Below are 22,015 nucleotides of genomic sequence, written 5' to 3'. Positions count from 1 at the left end.
ACACCTTCTGGTTTCTCATAGGTCCTTTGGCCTGAATTGAAGAGAACAGGCCACAACGATTCTCACTGTGCAGACTTTCAATTTACATGCCTAGAGGCTTAATATATCCACAAATCATACACTAAGGCATAATTTAAACATGTTGCAGCCAGCTGAACAGAGCTGGTGCCCATATACAAACATTCAGATATTTGCATGGAAAACTTAGGGGATGTGGATTCCAGAGAGACATTCGAACCACAGGGTGCACGCAGGCACACCCGCACAAGCCCATTGTGAGCACCTGTTCACGCAGGTCAGAAATTACCCTATATCGTATTTCCTGGTTGCCCCTCCACCCCCACACACACACATCCTAACCAACCACGTAAAGTTGCCTTGATTAATTGATTTTAAATAACTAGAGGACAAAAAGTCAATGGAATGGGAGCTCCTTTGTCGTCTTGTGTCTTCCTTTTGGGTGTCATCCGACCAGCCTTGTGGTGGTGGAAAGCTCCAAAGGGCCAAGGCTTTGGTAGTACTCTACTCAGCCTTGTGAATAGCAGTGAATACCTAGGTCACACAGTCCCCAACGTCCACTGGATGTATGGACTGGAAGGTGCTGCATTTGCTTTTCTTCTGACATGGTTCCAGGCATTAAATGTAGCACCAGTATGGATCTGAGACATCTGCTCCTGCAGTTCTTAGTAGGTTTGAAGCACCAGGCCCTGAGGAAGAGGACACCATGGTGCAGCCAGGGACATCATTTCACCAACATGCCAGAGGTAGCGGAAGTGGCATCACACGACCGCACCCCAAAGTGACATCATGGAAAGCGATGGAACATAACCTTTCACCCCTTGAGGAAATAGGAAGTGGCCTCACATAGCATTGTTGAGTTACTCTGAAACATCCAAAAAAGAAGCCCAATTCACTTGCTTCTATAGGTGGGAACTGCACGGCATGGCAACCAAAATGAGAAGTGCCAAAGCGATGCTGCAGTATAAAAAGCCTTTATTTGAATCCATTTAAAAACAGAAACAACACCGATGTTTTGCTGTCTACCACAGCTTAATCATGGCCATGCTTTGAGTTACTGTTATATTCAAGCCTCAGTATAACTTGGGTTTATAAAATCCTTTATGATTCAGATTTTAAGAAAGGTTTTGTCTGCTTGTGTATGAGTCATTCCTCACCCACCCCATGCCTCCAATCTGGACTGTCTCTTACGTTCTCTCTTGTTCTCCTCATTCAAGCTCAGTTCCTGCGGGGATAGCCATGGGCGAGAAGCAGCGGGACAGAAGTGGACGGAGTGGGATGGCAGGGATCCCTCAGGTGGCACCTCAGGAGATGGTTTCCCTGGATTGTCTTCCCCCAGGACCTCCATCCTCTGGATATCCCTTAATCGCTCCTCCAGCAGCTTGCTTTGACGTTTCTTCTTCCGTTTCAACTTCTTGTGTTTATTCTTAGACACTTTGCCATTCTAATAACATAAACAACAAAGTAATGAGCATGCAGGCATGGGCACCAAAAAGAATATAACAGGAGAGACGTAAGGTAGGCGATGCAAGACGTTCTTAGAGCATGTAATACACAAGATGCTTAGTTCATTGGATTGTGCAATACAAAAGATACCATATGATGAAAGGAGCAACTAGGTCAAGTAATACAAGAGGTGCTTAAGTCACATGATAAAGATGCTTCTTAAATCAAGAGATACAGTCAGTGCATTGGCCAAACAATGAAAGAGTTGCGCGGCCATACTGCTCACGAGATACTTTGACCATGTGATGCAAGAGGTGTGTAGGCCATGTGATGTCAGGTGTGCTTACGTTTCACAATACGGTATGATTTGGTTATGTTATAAAAGATGCATTGGCTGTGTAATACAAGAGGTGCTTAGTTTGTTTTTGACTAGAGGTGCTCAGGCTGTGTGGCATAGTGTGTGTTCAGGCTGTGTAACTGAAGAAGTGTGTAGGCTGTGTAATGCAAGAGGCATTTAGAGACCGATATATGAGGATCAAATGCCATATTGTACAGAAGGTGCTTCAGAGGAGGGCTAGAAGTAGAGCTTATGATGCATTATACACCAGGTGTGCTTAGTCCCCGTGCAACAATATGATGCAGGAAGTGCTTATGTTATGTAATACAGGAAGTCCTGAGGCCTTGTTTAACACAAGTTGCCAATATTGTGCATTACAAGTGGTACTTCAGCAAGGTAGACTCAAAAGGTTAAGCTAAACTAACATTGTTTCATACAAATCCTAATTTAACTTTTAGAATACCAGCAATCAGAAACTAGTAAGATCACCTTAATGGGGCACATTTAGCAGCTGCCTGGTGCAATGTAACATATAATTACCTACTTGTAATAAATGCTCTTTTCTGTGGGATCTTCAATGAGGTCACAGGCTATGAATATCCCGCACAGCCAAGAGAAGTGTTTCGGTAACACTGCAAAACCTTTCTACTTCACATTCGTCATAAGGTCCCGCCATTCTACTCAGACATGTACGAAATTATTTTAAATAATCTACCCCATGGCAATCACTTTTTTTTAAAAACAGGCATAACAACAACTTAATTGCTGGTCGGTGGTAGGAGTACTCTAGTTGGTATAATGCCTAAAAAATATTGGGAGTGAAATAGGTATGCATGAGCTTCAGGAGGTGGGGCGAGGTCCAAGATTAGATTGTGGATGTTGCGCACATCATATAATGCAGACTACCCATTGAGGAGGAACCCTACAAAGACTTTCTGGTATCAAATGTTACAGAGAAGGCTGTGTTGATCAAGCAAGCAATACGACTGATGAAAACCTGCTTAATGTATTAGTACCACTTTAACAGGTCTCAAACTGGATCAAGGGTTTCCATTGTAGAAGAATCTATAACAGATGACAAACCATGTGTGTGAGCAGAAGATCTGTGGAAGATTACAATCAAGCATGCATTTGACTTCTCAGACAATACCAGCAGCCCCACTCCATGGGTTAAGATGGTGTGACTTAGGTTGCTAATGAAGTCTCTATCAGTTGGTTTTGGTCGCAAATCACAGTGTTTCCTGCCTAGAGCAACAACAACAACAGCTGGGCGAGGGAGGCAGTGTCTGTGAATTGAGGGGGTAGAGGGCTCATGCAGCCAAAGGTGCAGGGTGCATCTGGCGCAGAGGTAGAGGCTGTGGAGGTGGTGCGGCTGGCCAATAAGCGCATTTAAGTGAATTTGTGATGAGCAGCATGGCCTGTCTATATTACAAACAAGGGACATTGTAGATATGAGTGCCAGGATTAGAACCAGCTCGAAGTTGCAGCGGTCAGAGACTGTAGTTTCCTACGCTCTTCCTTTTCCAAATGGGAGATCCAAAACAATTCTGAATACGCAAGAGAATAAAGAATAGGATTACCAAGGGACAGCTGATGTTGTGTTACAAGCATTGGTACCATTGACTGATCAGGAGGGTCTCTATGTAAGCTGCAGAATCAATGGTGAAGAAGTGCAATGTTTAATAGATACAGGTGCAAACTGTTTCACAATAAAAGCTTTAGAGATCAAGGCAGTTCCATTCTCTGAAACGGTGCGTGCGGTTGATATTAGTAATAACCCAGTAATTCAAACTATGATCGAATGACTAACAGTTGCTATTGACCTAATTTCAGTTTAACACATCTTTGTGTTAAGCCCTTGTCCCCATGAATCTATTTGGGAGAGATTTATTGTGCAAACTGAGATGCACTATTTAATGTACCGCGGAAGGGCCGCATTTAAATATCCCTAGTGAGCATGAAAGTGAGGTAATTGCTATGTTACGAGAAACAGGAAAAGCGTGTGAGTCATGCTAAGGACAGAGCAGAAATTTAATTAAACAAGATATTGGCTCAGATGCCCCAAGCACTGTGGTCTCAGCATGCAAATGATTCTGGTTTAATTTACAATTGTGTATGTCTAGGCATACCCTAGTAAACCCTAGCCAGAAAGGCACAATACTCACCGAAATCAGAAGCATGAATTTCTGTAGTGATAAACCTGTTGTAAGATCAGGGAATATTGATGCCCACAACTAGCCCAGTTAATAACCAGTGGTGCTACTGTAATTTAAATGTTTTCCACCCAGCAACCACATTATCATGTATAACGCCCACTGCTACATGGTTCATGGTTGTCGATCTGTGCTCAGCTTTCTTCTCAGTCTCTATGTAGCCCAATACCCAATATCTCTTGAATTTTCACACTTGGATTGCCAAATAACATGGACTCGTATACCACAATGGTACACAAAGCCCAACCCTTTTTAGCCAGGTCCTGAATAGAGATTTGGATGATAGTACATTTTCAAGGGGTTCCACATCAGTAAAATATGTCAACAATCTTGTGTTTCATCTCCGACATATGAAGCATTTAAGCAGCAGGACACGTTGGTATTGTTAACAGTCCTGGCAAGAAGGGGCATGAAGTAGCCAAACAAAAATTACAATTTTATTTTAAAAAGTAAATTATTTGGGGCATTATATGTCAACATGTAGTCGAAGTATAAATCAAGAGTAGAGGGCATTCTGAAATTACCCATAACCAGCAACAATTAGATCCGTTTTGGCGGACAATGGCTATTACCGCCAGGGATCTAAGTGAATACTGCAAAAAAATAATGTCTAAAGTGGAAAATACTGAATTCTATTTTTTACCCCTTTTTTACCACATATATATGCAGGGGGAGTCCCCTGCATCCTTCCCAATACTCCTCACCTTTTATAATTACTTAACCGACACCCCAAATATGTGGTAAAATGGGAGTCTCAAATTTCAGTATTTTTGACTTCAATATTATTTCCTCCTCTATTTTTGAATGATCCCACTGCCAGTGGGTAATGGGATATGCGAGTATAGTAAAGGCACTATAGGAAATGACCCACTTAAATACAGCTGAACACCTCATTTGGACAGAGTAGAAAACATGTTTCCTGCCCTGGGGTTACCAGATAATAAAAGTCATTTGTTCTATATTGTCATGGGAAATGGGTTATGCACAAGCAGTGCCAACACAAAAACACAGCGATAAACATTGCTCGTTCACATACTATAGTACAGTACTAGAACCACTAGAAGCAGGGATCACCTTGCCTTCAGTCACTTCTTGCAGTTGCAATGGCTGTACAGAGTTCAGAAAATTTAGTACTGGGAACGCCTCTTATAGTAGCATTACAACACGTTGTGACTGCTCTATTGCTAAAAATGAAGACTCAACACTTCTCCATGTCACGATTCACTAGATATAAGCTAATAGTACTAATTTACACACGTTACCCTCACACGATTTTCAGTACTTAATCCTGCATTTGTATTGCTTTGCCCCATATATGGAGAGGAACATGATTGTATTTTAACCACAAGTACCCTCACTAAACTGCTAACAGATCTCCAGGAAGCCCCATTGCAAAATCCAGATGAGGAGCTTTACGTGGATGTGTTAGTCATAGAAGAAACGAACGGGGGGGAATTTAAATGAGCATATGCAGTTTGTACAGCAATCAAACAGATAAAGCTAATGAATTCAGCACAAATAGCCAAATTGGTGGCACTAACTTGTGCAAACACCATAAAGGCCGGCATATAAGTAAATATATACACCGACTCTTGCTATATGATATATGATATGGCATTTATAACGCGCCTATACACAAGTGTTTCATGGCGCGACGAGGCAAGGGAGGGGGAACAGGGGGAAGACAGACAACGATCTTACTAGGCCCAGTGTCATTCAGATCGTGCAAGTGCATGGGAGGGGAGGAAGGGAAAAGTGCGAGGGGGAAGGGGGGGAAGTGCAGTACATAGGATAGTAGAATAACAAGATAGTAACGGCCAGAAGGTGCCAAGTGCAGGGTAAGTGCAGATAAGTGCTGGTAGGGGACTGTAGGGCTACAAAAAACAGTCCCCAGGTGCAAGGGTTGCCAGGGAGGCAGTGCAGGTGTGCAGCTGGCGGGGCCTGGGCCTGAGAACAGAAGGGTGGCCAGGTAACCAGTGCAGTATCAGCCAGGAATTCAGCAGGGGAGAGGGGAAGAGAAAGCAGAAGCAAAGAGGAAGGTTTTGAGGTGCTTCCGGAACCAGAGATGGTCCTCCTCAAGTTTAAGGGAGGCAGGAAGGCTGTTCCAGAGGGAGGCCCCTGCCGACGACAGAGATCTACCACCAACTTGTTGCTTGGAGAAGCGACTGACCCTGATGGAGTTGGAGGCGGATGAGCGAAGGGCTTGAGAAGGAAGATATTTAGGAAGACAGAGTTGAAGATATATCGGCCCCAGGCCCCAGAAGGCCTTGTGGACAATGCAGAGGGTTTTGAACTTTATCCTCGCAGCCACTTGGAGCCAGTGCAGAGATTTCAGTCCTGGAGAGATACGATCCCTGGGCTTGAGGCCAAGGACAAGTCTCGCAGTCCTATGCCTTTTAAATAGTACTTGACTAAAGGGGTTTGTGGAAGGAGTTTTTTTTTTCTTTACTGCAGCAGGGACCCCCTAATTAAAAATGTAGAATATGTGCATGCAGTTCTAGAATATGGCTCCTAAAAGAGATAGCGGACAATAAGTGCACAGCACATAAAGCCCCACAAGGTGACATTAGCAAAGGGAATGCTCTTGCTGATCAGACATCAAGAGGAGGGGCTCCCCCTTCTCTTGAGACCTTGGCAGAAGGATGATCCCTCTGCTGCATTCAGTCAGAAAAAACACTGTATGGATTACTAGAGTCAAAGTGAGAGCTGTAAGAGCAGGCACCAGACAGAGAAAATGATACATGAGAAAAGGCAGGATGTTCTCTTCAAGGTGCTAAGCTTTGAAGTTCTTTCATAGGACATTTGGTTGCACCAAGGGCATAGCAAACATATTTTGTATAAATACTACATGGTGTACCACACGTGTCAAAAGGGGGAATGGTAACAGATAAAAAGAGATTGGTATGCACCAGGTATTTTGGAAATGGAAGAACCATGAATCTTCAGGGGCTTGATATGTCAGCACCAAAATATAAGCAAGGCCACATCTCTAGTGTGATTCTATTCAATTTCTGAAGTATGATCTTGCCATAGTCAACATCATTTCAAATGGGTAGAAGCATACACCACCGGCAGGGAAAACACACAAGCAGTTTTGAAAGGATTGATAAGCGACTTCATCCCTTAGGTTGGGGTAACTGAGCATCAGTAGCGATAAAGGGACTAATTTCATGGGAAAGCTGATCCAAGAACTATGCAAATTACTAAATACAGAACAGAGGCTCCACCGCCCCTATCACCTACAATCAGCAGGGTCAGTGGAAAGCCAGAATAGTATCCTTAAAGGGGCAGAAAGCAATGATCTATGAGGAAACTGGTTTGAAGGGGCCATATACACTGCTGTTAGCTATAATGATCATGAGGAGAGCTGCTAACAGAGTAACAGGGCTAAGCCCACACAAAATACTCACTGGTAGACCAATGTGTTTGATAGAAACTCCACCAGTACCTTTGAATTGGGGCACAGTACAGTTGACAGATGATGCAGCACTTGACTATTGTAAAAATCTAGAAAATTCTATCCGCACTATATACCAGCAAGTCCCAGGATGCTTTTCCCAAATGCTCAACCAACCACGTCATGCCTTTCCAGCTAAACAGCAGAGCTGTTGTTCATATGAACGTATGAGAGGAAGAACTGTCTAGACAAACGATGGACTGGCCCCCATGAATTGCGACTGATCATGGGTCTGCCGTTTGCTGCAGATACATACACAACATTCCCACCTGCAGCGCCACCGGACATTGCATGAGATGGTGACACCCATCCTGTTAAGTGTATTGTTTAGTGTCCGTTACGCTCACCTGGTCTCTGCGGGGGCGTTTGGGCACAGTTGGAGCCCTCCCTGGACTTGGCTCCATTGGATCGACTCTCTCCCCCAGCTGCTGCCAAGTCAACTGCTCTGGATGCTAGTACTGCCCCTGAGAGGAGAGGAGAGGCAATGAGACTGGCGTGGTGGTGCCGTGATTCCCCTCTAACCTTTCGTGCCAGAATGAAGTGAGCAAGCGTTTGCCCATGCAAGCTCACCTGTTTTTTCGTAATGATGGGCTCTCCGTCCTGCTTCTTGTAGCAGGGGCGCGTTTGGTGGACCGAGTTGCTTCACTGGCCCGTGGAAGTGGCGACCCAGACCGGCTGTGACAACCACTTAGAAGTTGAGTGTTCTTAGCAATGATTATTGTTCGTATTCTTATTATAATGTCTTTTGCCGTGATTATAGTTCGTAATTCGTGCAATGTCTTTTTTCTCCTCTAGGTGTGAAGATGGCTACCCGGACTTGCAGTGTTTGGAGCGAGTCCAGTGATACCCGAGAGGATGATGCAGCCTCAGAATTAGATGGTAAATTGGCTGTCAGGGTACAACACTGGGCTCTGGTATGAAGCGGCCGAGCATTAGCTATTTATGCGACTTCTAACCTGTTGTGTTCTTTTCTCTTGCAGGAGAAGTCTGGCGGCGTCGAGCGGAGGACGCCTGTTCGGAGGCCAGTCCGTGGCTGCAGGATGGAGTGTTCCGCGAAGATGAAGAATGGAAGATAAACTCCCGCTTAGCTGGACGTCCGGAACAGGTGAGAAAGCACTCCAACTCCGATGACTATGGGAATCAGGTAAGATGCGATTCGATGCAGACTATGGAGTGCAGGAGACAGGTAAGGAGCGCTTTCAGCAATGGTGTAGCTGGAGTCAGGTAAGATGCGCCTTCAGCGATGGAATAGCTGGAATCAGGTAAGAGGTGCCTTCAGCGATGGAGTAGCTGGAGTCTGAAAGATGCGCGACGAGATGAGCAGGAAAACAGGTCAAGACGGAGGTAAGAGCTACGCTGCAGAAGGCAGACTAACGCAAAGCACCAGTGTGTGGGCGGGTTGGCCTTAAATAGGCTGGCCCTGGCCCCTCCCTTTGGACCCGCCTTGTGGCTCCACCTTGCCACTCCCAGAAGTTCTTGCACATGCTCCCCAATGATCTTCTATGGCCACGCCCGACCCTGAAGCACGTGCCTTAGGCACAAAGTGTGCGAAGCACACTTTTTCATGAGCCTGGTGCCAGAGGCGCCAGGACTCGGTCCAAGTGGACCTTGTAGGTGATATAAAGACATGGGCCCTGGCCCAGTGGCCATGACAGCACTCCCCCCTCAATGCCCCTCTCACGGCCGTTCCTCTGGTCCTGGTTTGGCAGGGTTATTACGGTGGAACCGTCTGATTAGTCGAGGTGCATGGACAAATTCAACAGGTTCCCATGTGCGATCTTGAGGTCCGTAACCCTTCCAGTTGATTAAGTAGTACAGTTTTGATCGTACTATCTTAGAATCCAGAATGTCTTTAACCTCATACTCAGGTTCTCCCTCAATGATTTCAGGCTCAGGTGGTTTTTTAATGCTAGTCTCCGGCTTCACAGGTTTTAGGAGGTTAAGTCTAATTTTACAGCGGCAGGATTGATGATGGCCTTGATGAGGTAAGTTCCGAGATATCTTGGACGGAAGGCCCGAGGTCCTTTTAATGGTATATTCCTGGAGGCCAACAATACGTTATCGCCCATTTGGTAATGCAGAGCTTCCCTTCTGTGCCGGTCAGCAAATTTTTTCTGTTGTTCCTTGGCTTTTATTAGGTTCTTCGTTGCTTCCTTAAGGGTTTGAGTAATGGTCTTATGTATAGAAGTGATCGCCGGCATTTCTAGTTCATCAAGCAGATCAAAGGAGGACGTCCGAGGATGTCGACCATTCATGGTATAGAAAGGGGTTTGTCCAGTACTAGTGTGGATGGCGTTATTGCAGGCAAATTGAGTCAACCAGAGAATATTTTTCCAAGATCCTTCCGTCTGCTGCAGCATGCATCTCAGGTACTGCTCTAGCGTCTGATTGGTCCTTTCAGTTTGACTATCGGTTTGGGGATGGTGACTTGTGGATAGGCGAAGATCGATTTGAGCTATTTTACAATAACTCCTCCAGAAGGCTGAGACAAATTGAGTTCCCCGATCTGAAATGAGTACTGAGGGGAAGCCATGTAGTTTGGGTATTTGTTCTAAGAATACAGTAGCCAGAGATCCAGCAGTAGGAACCCCTTTTAGTGGAATAAAATGTGCCATTTTGGAGAATAAATCTACCACGACTAGAATTGTGTTGAAGGGTGGTAAATCTGTAATGAAGTCCATGGATAGCGTATGCCATGGTACTGGTGGTATAGCCAACGGACGCAATAATCCTGCGGGACTTGGCTTTTGAGATTTTTGTTGTGCACAAACACTGCAGGTTGCGATAAACTGGACCACGTCCTTTCTCCGGGTTGGCCAACCATAGTTCTTTCGGATTTCGGCCGTGTTTTAGTAATTCCAGGATGTCCCTCCACTAATGACTTGTGGTAATTTGCTATAATTTTGGTTTGTATTTATTTGTCTTTAATGTACAGTCTTCCCTGAAAATAGGGTAAATTATGCTTGATGGAGTACTGGTCCCCTTTGTTCAGCCATTCTTGTTGGGCTGTTTGGTCCATTTGAGACTGGAGGTCGACCTTGATGGTCTTCCCAGCAGGCGGTTACTGCAATCTGGTTTTGAATTCACCCTTCCGAATGATGAGTACTGGTTCTGATGGTATAAATGCGTCCTTGTCCTCTCCCAGTCGCAACAGAGCGTCTGCTTTTCCGTTACGCACTCCTGGTCTGTATGTGATAATAAAATCGTACTCTGCGAAGAAAAGAGCCCAGCGAAGCTGACGTGGAGATTGGGCCTTGGCAGTTTTTAAATATTGCAGATTACGGTGGTCTGTAATAACTGACGGTATGCCTAGCTCCTAGAAGGTAGTGTCTCCAGGTTTTAAGAGCTCCTTTAATTGCTAGTAACTCTTTGTCAGTTATGGCATAGTTAATCTCTGGTGCAGTAAACTTACGTGACCAAAATGCTATGGGGTGTAATTGCCCCGTGTCAGGGTCCTTTTGTGATAAAACTGCCCCCATGGCCACTTTGGAGGCATCTGTTTCAACTACATAGGGCAGGTCAGGTCGGGGATGCCGAAGAACGGGTGCTGAGGTGAATGCCAATTTTAATTCCTGGAAGGCTTTTTCGGCTTCGGGAGACCAGGCAAACTTTTTATTCTTTCTTAGTAAAGAATTTATAGGATGACTGATCTAAGAAAATCCGGGGATAAACCGCCTGTAAAAATTGGCAAATCCGAGTACGGTGTGCACCCCCTTGGTCGATGTTGGGGATGGCCAAAGAAGAATAGCTTCCACGTTGCAAGTGTCCATGTGTACCCCTCGTGGGGTAAGCATGAAGCCCAAGAATTTGACTTCCGTGACATGGAAAAAACATTTTTCCAGTTTGGCGAACAGCCGATGCCTGCGAAGCTTTTTCCAGAGTGGACCTTACGTGGCCCACATGATCTTCCTTGGATCCTGAGTAGATCAGAATGTCGTAGATGTAAAGTAGGATGCAGATGTCCAACAGTTCGTGAAGTAAATCATTCATGAAGAACTGGAATGCTGCTGGTGCGTTGCATAACCCAAAGGGCATAACTTGATACTCGAAGAGTCCGTATTTGGTTCGGAATGCTGTCTTCCATTCATCGCCCTTTTTTACCCTTACCAAATGGTAAGCTCCTTGTAGGTCCAATTTTGTATAGATTTGAGCATTCTTCACCTGATCAAGCAACTCGGGAATGAGTGGCAAAGGGCATCTATTCTTTACAGTAATCTGGTTCAATGCCCTATAATCTATACAAGTTCTGAGGTCTCCTTCATTCTTTGGCACGAAGAGGAGAGCTGAGGAGGCTGGAGACTTGGATGGGCGGATGAATCCATTGGCTAGGTACTGATCTAGGTATGTTCTCAGATGCTGGTTTTCTTGATAAGAGCGTAAATTCGACTGCAAGGGATTTGTGCTCCTGGGACCAGGTCGATTTGGCAGTCGTAGGTCTGTGTGGAGGCAGGGTGTTTGCTTGTTCCTTTTGGAACAAATCCAAAAAGTCCTGATATTCGGAGGGTAATGAACCAGAAATTCCTAGGATAGGTTGCACCTTGAGTTGTAGATTCCTCCCGTCCCTGTGGTAGCAACCCTTTGCACATTCTTGAGGGAAGATCAATCCTGTGCGCCAGTCAATCCTTGGGTTATGGGTTTCAAGCCATGGCATTCCTAGGATCATTTGGAACTGGGTGGCCCCTATAAGATCGAAAGAAATGTCTTCCCGATGACCATCCTGACACATCAGCATCACCTTATCGGTATGTTGTGTTACTGGAGCGGAAGACAACTGAGAGCCATCTACGGCAGTGACGTTTTCCGATTGTGGTTTTTGCTGAAGCGGAAGGCCTATCCGTGCGGCCAAATTCTGATTGATGTAATTTCCCACCGCTCCACTATCAATGTAGGCTTTTAGAGCATGTACTTTTGATGGTTGTTGGTGGTGGATTAATAGTACTGGGATGACCAGGTGTGAGGTCTGTACAACTTTCTTTATTCCGCTCGACAATTGGACCCCTACACCTGCCAGGCGTCAGAGTTTTCTGACTTCTGTTCCTTTTCTTTGTTGCAGTTGTCCGTGGCACCTACTATCTTCTTCGGGGGTTTTATAGGGCAATCTCGGAGGAAATGTCCAGCCTTTCCCCAATATAAACAAAGTTGGTGTTGTCTCCTTTTTTCCCTTTCAGCCTTGGAAATAGGGGCTCGTAATCCCCCCCAATTTGCATGGGCTCAGTGGATTCATGAGTGCTGGTTTGGTTCTCCTGAGGTCGCATGTAAACTGACCTCCCTTCAGCTTTCGTGCGATCCATTTTTCGGTCCTGTAACTTATGGTCCAATTGCACCGTCAGATTGATATATTGCGAACAACACTCGGGCGGGTTGACCACTTGAGCTAGACATCTTTTAACTCAAAACGAAGCCCCCGTTAAAAAAGTGTGGTTCTTTTCTCCTCAGGCCAATTAGTCTGTGCTATGAGACGGTTGAATGTAGTAATATAAGTCAACAAATCATGGCTTCCTTGTCTGAGAGACAACAATTCATTATCTAAGGCTTGTCCTTGGGTGTGTCTGGCAAACAATTTTTCCAATTCCCGTTGGAATTCCCCGAAATCTCGAAGTATTGGATCATCCTGGGTTACTAATGGTATGGACCAGTCAGCTGCGCTGCCTGCCAAATAATAAAGTACAAAGGCAACTTTTGCGCTATCGTTAGGGAAAGCCCCAGGTCGACACAAAAAGTGGAGGCGGCACTGGTTCATGAATATGGCATATTTGTAAGGGTCGCCAGTGAAACGCTCTGGCGGGGCCAGTGGAACCGCCCCTGGAAGTACCACTTGCACTGGGGTTGATGGTTGTGGCAGAGGAGTTGGTGCAATCCCAGGTAACGGAACCTGTTCTGCATGTGTCTGGAGCATGTGCCTTGCCAAATCATCCATCTGCTCCCGGGCTACAATAAGGTCCCTCCTCAAGCCATTGGTCTCTTGCCTAGAGGCATGCACTTCAGCCCGCAGCACCCGCATTAATTGGGCCAACCGTTCGGTTTCAGAGGTGTCCATAACACCCAGGCAGAGATTCAGAGAGGCTTTGCATTCTGTTACACTCACCTGGTCTCGGCGGGGGCGTTGGGGCACGGTTGGAGCCCTCCCTGGACTTGGCTCCCTTGGATGGACTCTCTCCCCTAGCTGCAGCGAAGTCAACTGCTCTGGATGCTGGTACTGCCCCTGAGAGGAGATGAGAGGCAATGAGACTGGAGTGGTGGTGTCGTGATTCCCCTCTAAACCTTCGTGCTAGAATGAAGTGAGCAAGCATTTGCCTATGCAAGCTCACCTGTTTTTTTCGTAATGATGGGTTCTTCGTCCTGCATCTTGTAGCAGGGGCGCGTTTGGTGGACCGAGTTGCTTCACTGGCCCGCGGAAGTGATGACCCAGACCAGCTGTGACCGACCACTTAGAAGGTGAGTGTTCTTAGCAATGATTATTGTTCGTTTTCTTATTATAATGTCTTTTGCCGTGATTATAGTTCGTAATTCGTGCAATGTCTTTTTTCTCCTCTATAGGTGTGAAGATGGCTGCCCAGGGTCGCGGTGTTAGGAGCGAGTCCAGTGATTCCCCAGAGGATGATGCAGCCTTAGAATTAGATGGTAAGTTGGCTGTCAGGGTAGAACACTGGGCTCTGGTAAGAAGCGGCTGAGCGTTAGTTATTTATGCTACTTCTAACCTGTTGTGTTCTTTTCTCTTGCAGGAGAAGTCTGGCGACGTCGAGCGGAGGACGCCTGTTTGGAGGCCAGTCCGCGCTGCAGGATGGAGGGTTCCGTGAAGATGAAGAATGGAAGATAAGCTCCTGCTGAGCTGGACGTCCGGAACTGGTGAAAAAGCACTCCAACGACTATGGGAATCAGGTAAAATGCGATGTGCTGCAGACTATGGAGTGCAGGAGACAGGTAAAGTGCACTTTCAGCAATGGTGTAGCTGGAGTCAGGTAAGATGCGCCTTCAGCGATGGAATAGCTGGAATCAGATAAGATGCGCCTTCAGCGATGAAGTAGCTGGAGTCTGAAAGATGCGCAACGAGATGATGAGCAGGAAAACAGGTAAAGACGGCGGTAAGCGTTACGCTGCAGAAGGCAGACTAACGCGAAGCGCCGGTGTGTGGGTGGGTTGGCCTTAAATAGGCTGGCCCCAGCCCCTCCCTTTGGACCCGCCTTGTGGCTCCACCTTGCCACTCCCAGAAGTTCTTGCACATGCTCCCCAATGATCTTCTATGGCCACGCCCGACCCTGAAGCACGTGCCTTAGGCACAAAGTGTGCAAAGCACACTTTTATGAGCCTGGTGCCAGAGGCGCTAGGACTTGGTCCATGTGGACCCTGTAGGTGATAAAGACATGGGCCCTGGCCCAGTGGCCATGACAGTGCCATGATACTACTTTTATTAAGCAGGGGTTCTGGGGTGAAGAATGTTGACTAATTTATGCCAAGCAAAGTGACCATAAATATAGGAAAGAGCTATTCAGCAACAGGTAACCACAGCCCATATCATATGCTGGCTGTGATGAAAATGGAGAAATATAGTCAGACGGCAGGGGGAACCTTTAGATCTAATTCATGGATAAACCCCCTAGAGTTTATCATAAGTGCAAAAGAATGCACAAATGGGTAAGTATTTTCTGCATGTACAGCAATGCCAGAGTGGGTGCCTGAAGACCGGGAGAGAGAAATGCTTGCTGAGACAGCACCAGATTTAGAAAGGGCTAAGGGCAGGCTACCCAAAACACAGGTCTGAATCGAGGCTAAACCATCTGAATCAGTGATGGCATAAGGACTATAGATGTCAACATCAGCTCAGAAAACACATCTAACAGAATATTGTGCTAAATATGTGTATGGTGTGTACAGTGGATGGCTAAGGCCACAAGAAGAACAGAAGAACCAGTAAGGAGTTAGTATGGTCTAAAATACGGTTTAGTGGTGAGCTGTATTATGGTTGCACTTTACCAGATAGGATAAACACACTGGTGGCTCCCAGGGTTTGTTTATCGATCAAATAGAGGCAAGCATCAGGAAGTCAATAAGTTAATTACAGAGGGGCATATACAGTTACATCAAGAGATACATTGTACGAGTTGGTCGGCACGGAATAAACGTGCCAGCATTAATGTATACCGGCACATTCCCATACCGGCCAACTACAAGTTTGTCGGTGGGGTGGAGGAATCCCGCCACCCTACCAGAACAAATCGCCAGTAATACCAGCACCTGTGATACTGGCAAAGTACCAGATGAAGTCCTACTGGACTCCATGGAATGGGGAATAAGACTGCATACCGGCGCTCGTATTCCGGCGCTAATACCACTGGCCCAAAGGCTAGTAATGGTAATTCCATTTGTCAGTATCCTAATGGATTTACCGCCAGGATACCAGCAAGGTTATAATGACCTCCATTGTGATCACGAAAAGCAAACGGTTGGCTTAGCATGTAACTCAGCAAACCCTGATCTGCTATACAGAAAGTGTTGTTTCATATTTCCAAATCAAAAGTCTATAAAAGAAGCTGTTGTAGTACGCTCGCAGATGCCATGGTATCGAAGCCTGCAAAGATCCAGAGAAATGTATATTTTAAATGTAGCGTTTTGAAAAATGCATTTTGTCTTGCCAATTTTAAACTTTCAAGTGACTTCTCACTTTCCCAATTGCTCAAAAAGTGAAAAAAAGAGTTTGGACCAGCGTAAGGACATGCTGTCAAACAGAAGGCGTAATTGAAGAAATTTGGAAAGCCTTAATTCAGTCACCCTCTGCATGACCTGTAAACAGGGAAAATGGAAACCAAGTAAAGTGAGGAAGGCAGCGATTTAAACTTCTATCATGCACCCTTCCTTATATCACCAAGCCTCATAATTATAAGGCAGGCATAATCTTTACTTTACTGAAAGTTTGTGACATAACTGTACTGATACTAAAGATTTTTCAAGTGAGGCTGATAAATTACAATGGAAGCTCTTTGAAAGAGGCTACCCTAAAAAAAAACATTAGGAATGCATGTAAGAGGGCCAGCAGTGCACACAGAGACAGACTCCTACAGAACAGAGAAAATACGGCACAGAATTACACTCTTACATTTGTCATGACTTTCTGCCCTCACAGTGATCTGCTGAGACGAGCAGTTAGCAAAAATTGGCCAATCATCAAAGATACCCCAACCAGTAAAAACATCTTCTTGTTTGCTTTTAAAAGAGGAAGGAACTAACAACAGAAATTGGTTAAAACCTATCCTGAACCCTAAGACCCAACTCTTCCGGAACTTTGGGGGATACCACAAATTTGGGGTAATTACCTGTGTGGTAACTGCTCCGCCTGTGATTCAACAAACATGACTACATTTTTCAGACATGGCAAGATCAAGTAGGAATTGAGATTTCACTACATTTGTAATTCTAAAAATGTTTTCATGTCCTACATTGCCCGGTAACAAAATGTACGTAGGGCATATAACTAGAAAACTGTCCATTAGGCTAACACAGCATCGCTCACGCATTAGGACCAACACAACCTCCAACAGAATTATTGAGCATTTTACCCAGTAGGGACATACAGATGAGGAATTACATTGGACTATCATTGAGAGAATTGTTACATTCCGCAGGAGGGGAGATCCTGTGAAATATCTAAAAAAAACAGAGTCTTATTGGATAACACTCACAGGGCCTCATTACGAGTTTGGAGGCAGCCATGGTGCTATTAGCACCATGGCTGCCTCCAAAGTCGTGTCCGGGTAGTCGGAATGGGGACTTACCGGGTCATTCCAACCTTGGAGGACCCGGTAAGTCCCCATTCTGAAAATCATTCCCCATTCCCATTTGAGCCCCCATAGGGCTCAATGGGAATGGGGAAGGAGCTAATAACAGGCCCGCAAATAGCGGGCCCATTATTAGCTCCCTGGTCCCTTAGCGGCTCCCGCTAAGGGCGGCTGGTAAAACCAGCCGGCCTTAGTGGGACTCGCTAAGGGACCTCGGATTGCGGCGGTAGAGGGTTAACGGCACCGCCATCTGCCGTTAACCCCTTACCGCCAGCCTCGTAATGAGGCCCCAGACTTTGTCAGCAGTCAGCAGTGGCTTAAATGAGAGGGACAAAGAAGTTGTGATAAATAATTCGTTTTTGGCTTACATGTGTACACTTGGTTATTGACAGGACGTTTCAATCATCCGATTCTGCTATAATCACATCCTTACACATACTCGGTTGTCAGGATTTATTTGACTCTTTTTACACGCAACATTAATGGTATATGAGCCACATATACTATTCCATGTGGAATTTTGAGATCTTTTCTCCAAATCACAACTTTGCGTTTTACAATGGTGCAGTATTTTATTATGTAGCTGTATTTCTCTCATTCCATTATTTACTCCAATATGGTAATCTGATCTGTTTTCCTTTTCCACATGCCATACTATCCTGGTTTGTTTGGCAGTCCATTTTCCCAAGTAACCATCATACTACGTGCCCATGGTTACCCCAATAGAATCTTGAGACACCCTCTGACTATATCACATTTTGACAGGACTTCGACAGATTGCTCATTTTGGCGTACATTCGAGCACCTACAAGGTGGAGGTTTCAATCGCTGAACTCTGTATTTACAGTTTTGGTAAGTCTGGCCTGCTCCCTTCTATGGCCATCATGATATAACGACTCGCCTGTGCATTTGTTTCACAGGCTCCATAAATCAATTCGCTTTTTCCACAGGTGCTGAAATCAGCAGCATGCGGCTCTCTATACTGTTCACCTTCTACATTTATGACTTATCCTCAAAAATTCAATAAGTAAAGAGCTCTCTTTTAAGATCATTCTCGGTGTTCAGCACAGTGACGTTCTTTTGCCATGTTGGTTTCTTGAGATGTTATTTCAGATTGTTCTAAGGTGTCCTTCACTGATTCATTCAGTGTAGTGCCTTGACACATGTGTTTGACCATCATTGGTTGTGTTCTGTGTATTGCATTGGCAGTGTGGGGGTGCACACATTGGGGAAAAAATAAACACCTAGAGCAAAACACTAAAGGCACATACACTTCTATTACATTCCTCCCGTTATGGTCAACATATTTTAGCACAAAAGAACAGGCAATGGAGTATATATCTATGGTAAGATTAACTAACAAAGTAACGGTCAAAAAACACATAAAAGACTGTCCCTGTTCAGAAGCACACCCTGACCCTGCCAGGGCAAGCTCTCCCTAGAAAGACCGGTGGTGTACAGCCTATCTAATAGGGATTGCAAGAAATATTTCCCTTGTCTAGAGACAACAATGAAATTGATCATAAACAATTAAAAAGCACCAGTACAGGTATAGGTAGAGAAAGTTAGCATTAGAGCATATCTCTTTTGTTATTTTTGTATGGGAGGTTACTTCTCGTAGGAATTTCTCTGTACTGTTTAATCACCCATTAAGTTGAGACCTCCCCAACAACAGACCTAGTACTGGGTAGTTAAAACAGCAGACACCCACAAAGGATGTGGGAGCCCATAGTAGCAATGAGCCCAACTAGGGCAGCTTATTGTTCTAACGTGTTCGATTTGACTGATTGGAACATCGTTATGGTCATGAGTTGGTCATGAACCTATGGTCGACAGGTGGAGAGTCTGCTATGGCAGATCAGGCGGGGCCTCTGTCCTCTGGGGAGAGAAGAAAAAGGTGGAAAACTGAGATTAATTCTCAGTTGCTTGACACTCTTCTTGTGTCAGACTGTTTTATGAGACGTCTCTGTGTTCATTATTTTTGGGCTAATAAATGTTAGCACTGTCCACTAGCTTGGGCTTCCTAAATTTCCAGCAGTAGATAAGAGTCTGGAAGGGGAAGGGAAAGGGGTTGTGAGGTGAAGGGGTAGCCCAGAGAGCCCGGAATATTTCATTGGCTAAAGGGCCACCTCAATGGTGTCTGATGTAGTGACATACAAGCTATTATTATAGTTCCATGCCACCTACCAGTGCTCTGGTCGGTGAATGTAGCTCTGAGAGGAGGCTGTCATGTACCAGGCATCGCAGGCAATTTGTTGTCCTCAATGCGTGTTCTGTTTGTGCAGAGATACAGAGGGCTACAATGAAGTTGACTAAATATATGTGCCACATTATTCAACAATTGCTAGTAGCTTACTGGTCCCCTTACCGTTAGCGTGCCACGGAGTGGCGTGTATGCACGTCTAAATGTGGCCAGCTTTATTCTTTCTTATCTGTAATGAAAGGAGAGGGGTCAGAAGAACCGCTCTCTCGGTAGTGTCTAAGGATGAGTCCCGGTTCCTAATCTCTTCTTACCTTTAGGAGTCTGGTGTGTTGTTCCTATGACGCTCTGACGTGTGCTTGATCACTAGCTGGATCCAGCTAGCAGCTCCATATTTGTTTCGGCAACGCGTATCCATATCCGTCACAGTGTGGGCGTGACTCTGTGCGTGCCTGCGTTATGTTGTGTTGCCGTGGCGGACATCTTTGAACAGATGTGACCTTGCTTGTAAGAGGAACTCAGAGTGGTCCTATGGTGTAAGAAATGCGACACGTGTCCTTGGCCTCTGAGTGGAAGACACTGTGGGTACAAAAGTCGTTCACGAACTGCAACAGTTTGTGTATCATTTACTTGATAACCTGCCCGTGCAATTTAAAATATGTTTGGATGAGAGCAGTCAAAAAAAGAAGGATTGAGCACAGATCCTGTCTCAGGACCAAAAAATTGACGGCACCACTAGTGCCCCCTTTTTTGGCAGAGGGACACAGCCCAGAGCAGTTTACCTGGACTATTATCGAACTAATTCACCCTCCAAGAAGGGGAGGCAATTATCATAACTTGCTCCTGCGGAGGGAACAACAATGGATTTTTAGACTTAATACACATAACACAGGACTGAACAAAGCTATACAGTGGCATGAATTGGCCACACTTCATCCCTGACTATCAAGGATGAGATTCATCACTAATACTGATAGAGATTGGCTGAGTCGATTAAACACAGTCACCACATCTCTAGCCAATTAGCTCAACTGCCTCTTGGCCCACTTTCACTCGCAGATTATCAAACATCTTAGATGCGATTTATCAACCATACCATACTTGCAGCCAGCGACAGCGCTGACCCAATGTAGCCCATCAAATTCCATATAGGACTTCATTGGCCTGCATTGCATTAGGACCTCACTTGGGTCTGCTTTCATCATCTGTTAGTTCTTTCCTTAGCACGTATGCTTCTCCCCCTTCCCTTTTTTTGTTCCTCCTTTGATCATCAGCCACTTTATCAGTGTTTTTAATATTAGATTATTCCATTGAGTCCAGTTTTTCATTACATTACATATATTTCCTTTTAAGAGCCACACACTTACACTTTGTTGCCCTGTTGAAGACGTGGGTGGGCTTCTTTCTGAGGTGCTATTCATTTTGACATCCATCAAGAGTGTGATAAATTGACAAATATTTTACAACTGCAATTTGGATCAATGAGTCAAGCACCCCCATATATGTTGAAACACATGTTGGCTGATTAATATGTCTAATTCAGACGAGGATTAGACACGATTGTTTTGGATGAATGGCTGAGGTTCAGGAAGACAAACATTAGGATGCACTTTTGCTGTATTCTGAACCATCTTTTTGTCAATGCTATTCTTATATTGAATGCACAATATTCACACTAAATGTGCAAATATGGTACTGTTTCAACCTCAATAAGACACTTTTAGACATGTTTGTGATTTAAAAAGACTTGTTTTTTAAAAAATATGTTCTGTGATCACTGATGATTGTTTGGAGTTGAAAAAGTTGTGAATGTAATGCAAAACTAGCAGTGAGGTACCACATTGGTTGGTTATTGCTCCTTTTTGTGCATATAATTATAAGGAAGGCACCTACCATAAGTAGTCCTTCCTTATCAGGTAAGTGTTCCAGTCTTGAAGAGTTCAAGATGTAGGTATTTCAATGTTTGCCTGCAGAGTTTAGTAAGACATGTATTTTAAAAGCACAACTTGGAGAAAAAGCTAAAAAGACAAAAGTAGGGGTACGCTCTAAATTCCACACACTACGAGTTACCCTGAGGTAATCCGAGGCTAGAACCCTACTGATCACAGCAAGTTAAGGGTAGAGTTCAGGAGTGGTCTTTGCTTCCAGGCAATTCCTATGACGGAGTGGGGGGAGGTAAGAGAAACCGGTAAGTGCAGCCCTTACTATATATTTTCAAGTGACCACCCATGAGATAGTAAGAATCACTATGGACACTTACTTCTGTTGCCTTGCCCATTGGTGGACTTTGGGACGTCACTGATGCAGTGGCTGAAGAAGGTGTTGTGCTCGAGTCCAACTAGAGGGCGGTTCCAGCAAACTTGCAACAGGACAAACTAGACAACACAGGACAGCAGCCACAAAGAAGTTCATGACGAGGGTGGTACCTTCATGATGGCAGACAAAGTGCAGCAGCAAAGGAACCCTGGTCAGGATCAGCAGGGTTAGTTTGTTGTGATGGCAAAGAACGGGTTCAAAACACGCTCCTCTTCATGAAGGAGATCAGCAATCACATAGTTGTTGGGGCACAAGTCA

General features: G+C 45.0%; 1 protein-coding gene across 2 annotated transcripts in view; it reads right to left on the bottom strand.

Annotated features, from left to right (window-relative positions):
* The window catches only part of SRPK3 (SRSF protein kinase 3), a 1,021,015-nt gene that overhangs the window by 418,939 nt on the left and 580,061 nt on the right, over positions 1-22,015 (bottom strand). For both annotated transcript variants that reach the window (XM_069645381.1, XM_069645382.1), the window contains exon 10: positions 1,210-1,462. In XM_069645381.1, coding sequence (XP_069501482.1) covers positions 1,210-1,462 — 253 coding nt within the window. The remainder of the gene's footprint in view (positions 1-1,209; positions 1,463-22,015) is intronic.

Source organism: Ambystoma mexicanum, chromosome 2p (genome assembly GCF_040938575.1).
Source record: "Ambystoma mexicanum isolate Mex_15411 chromosome 2p, UKY_AmexF1_1, whole genome shotgun sequence".
NCBI lineage: Eukaryota > Metazoa > Chordata > Amphibia > Caudata > Ambystomatidae > Ambystoma > Ambystoma mexicanum.
This window is presented reverse-complemented; position numbering and strand designations above follow the sequence as displayed.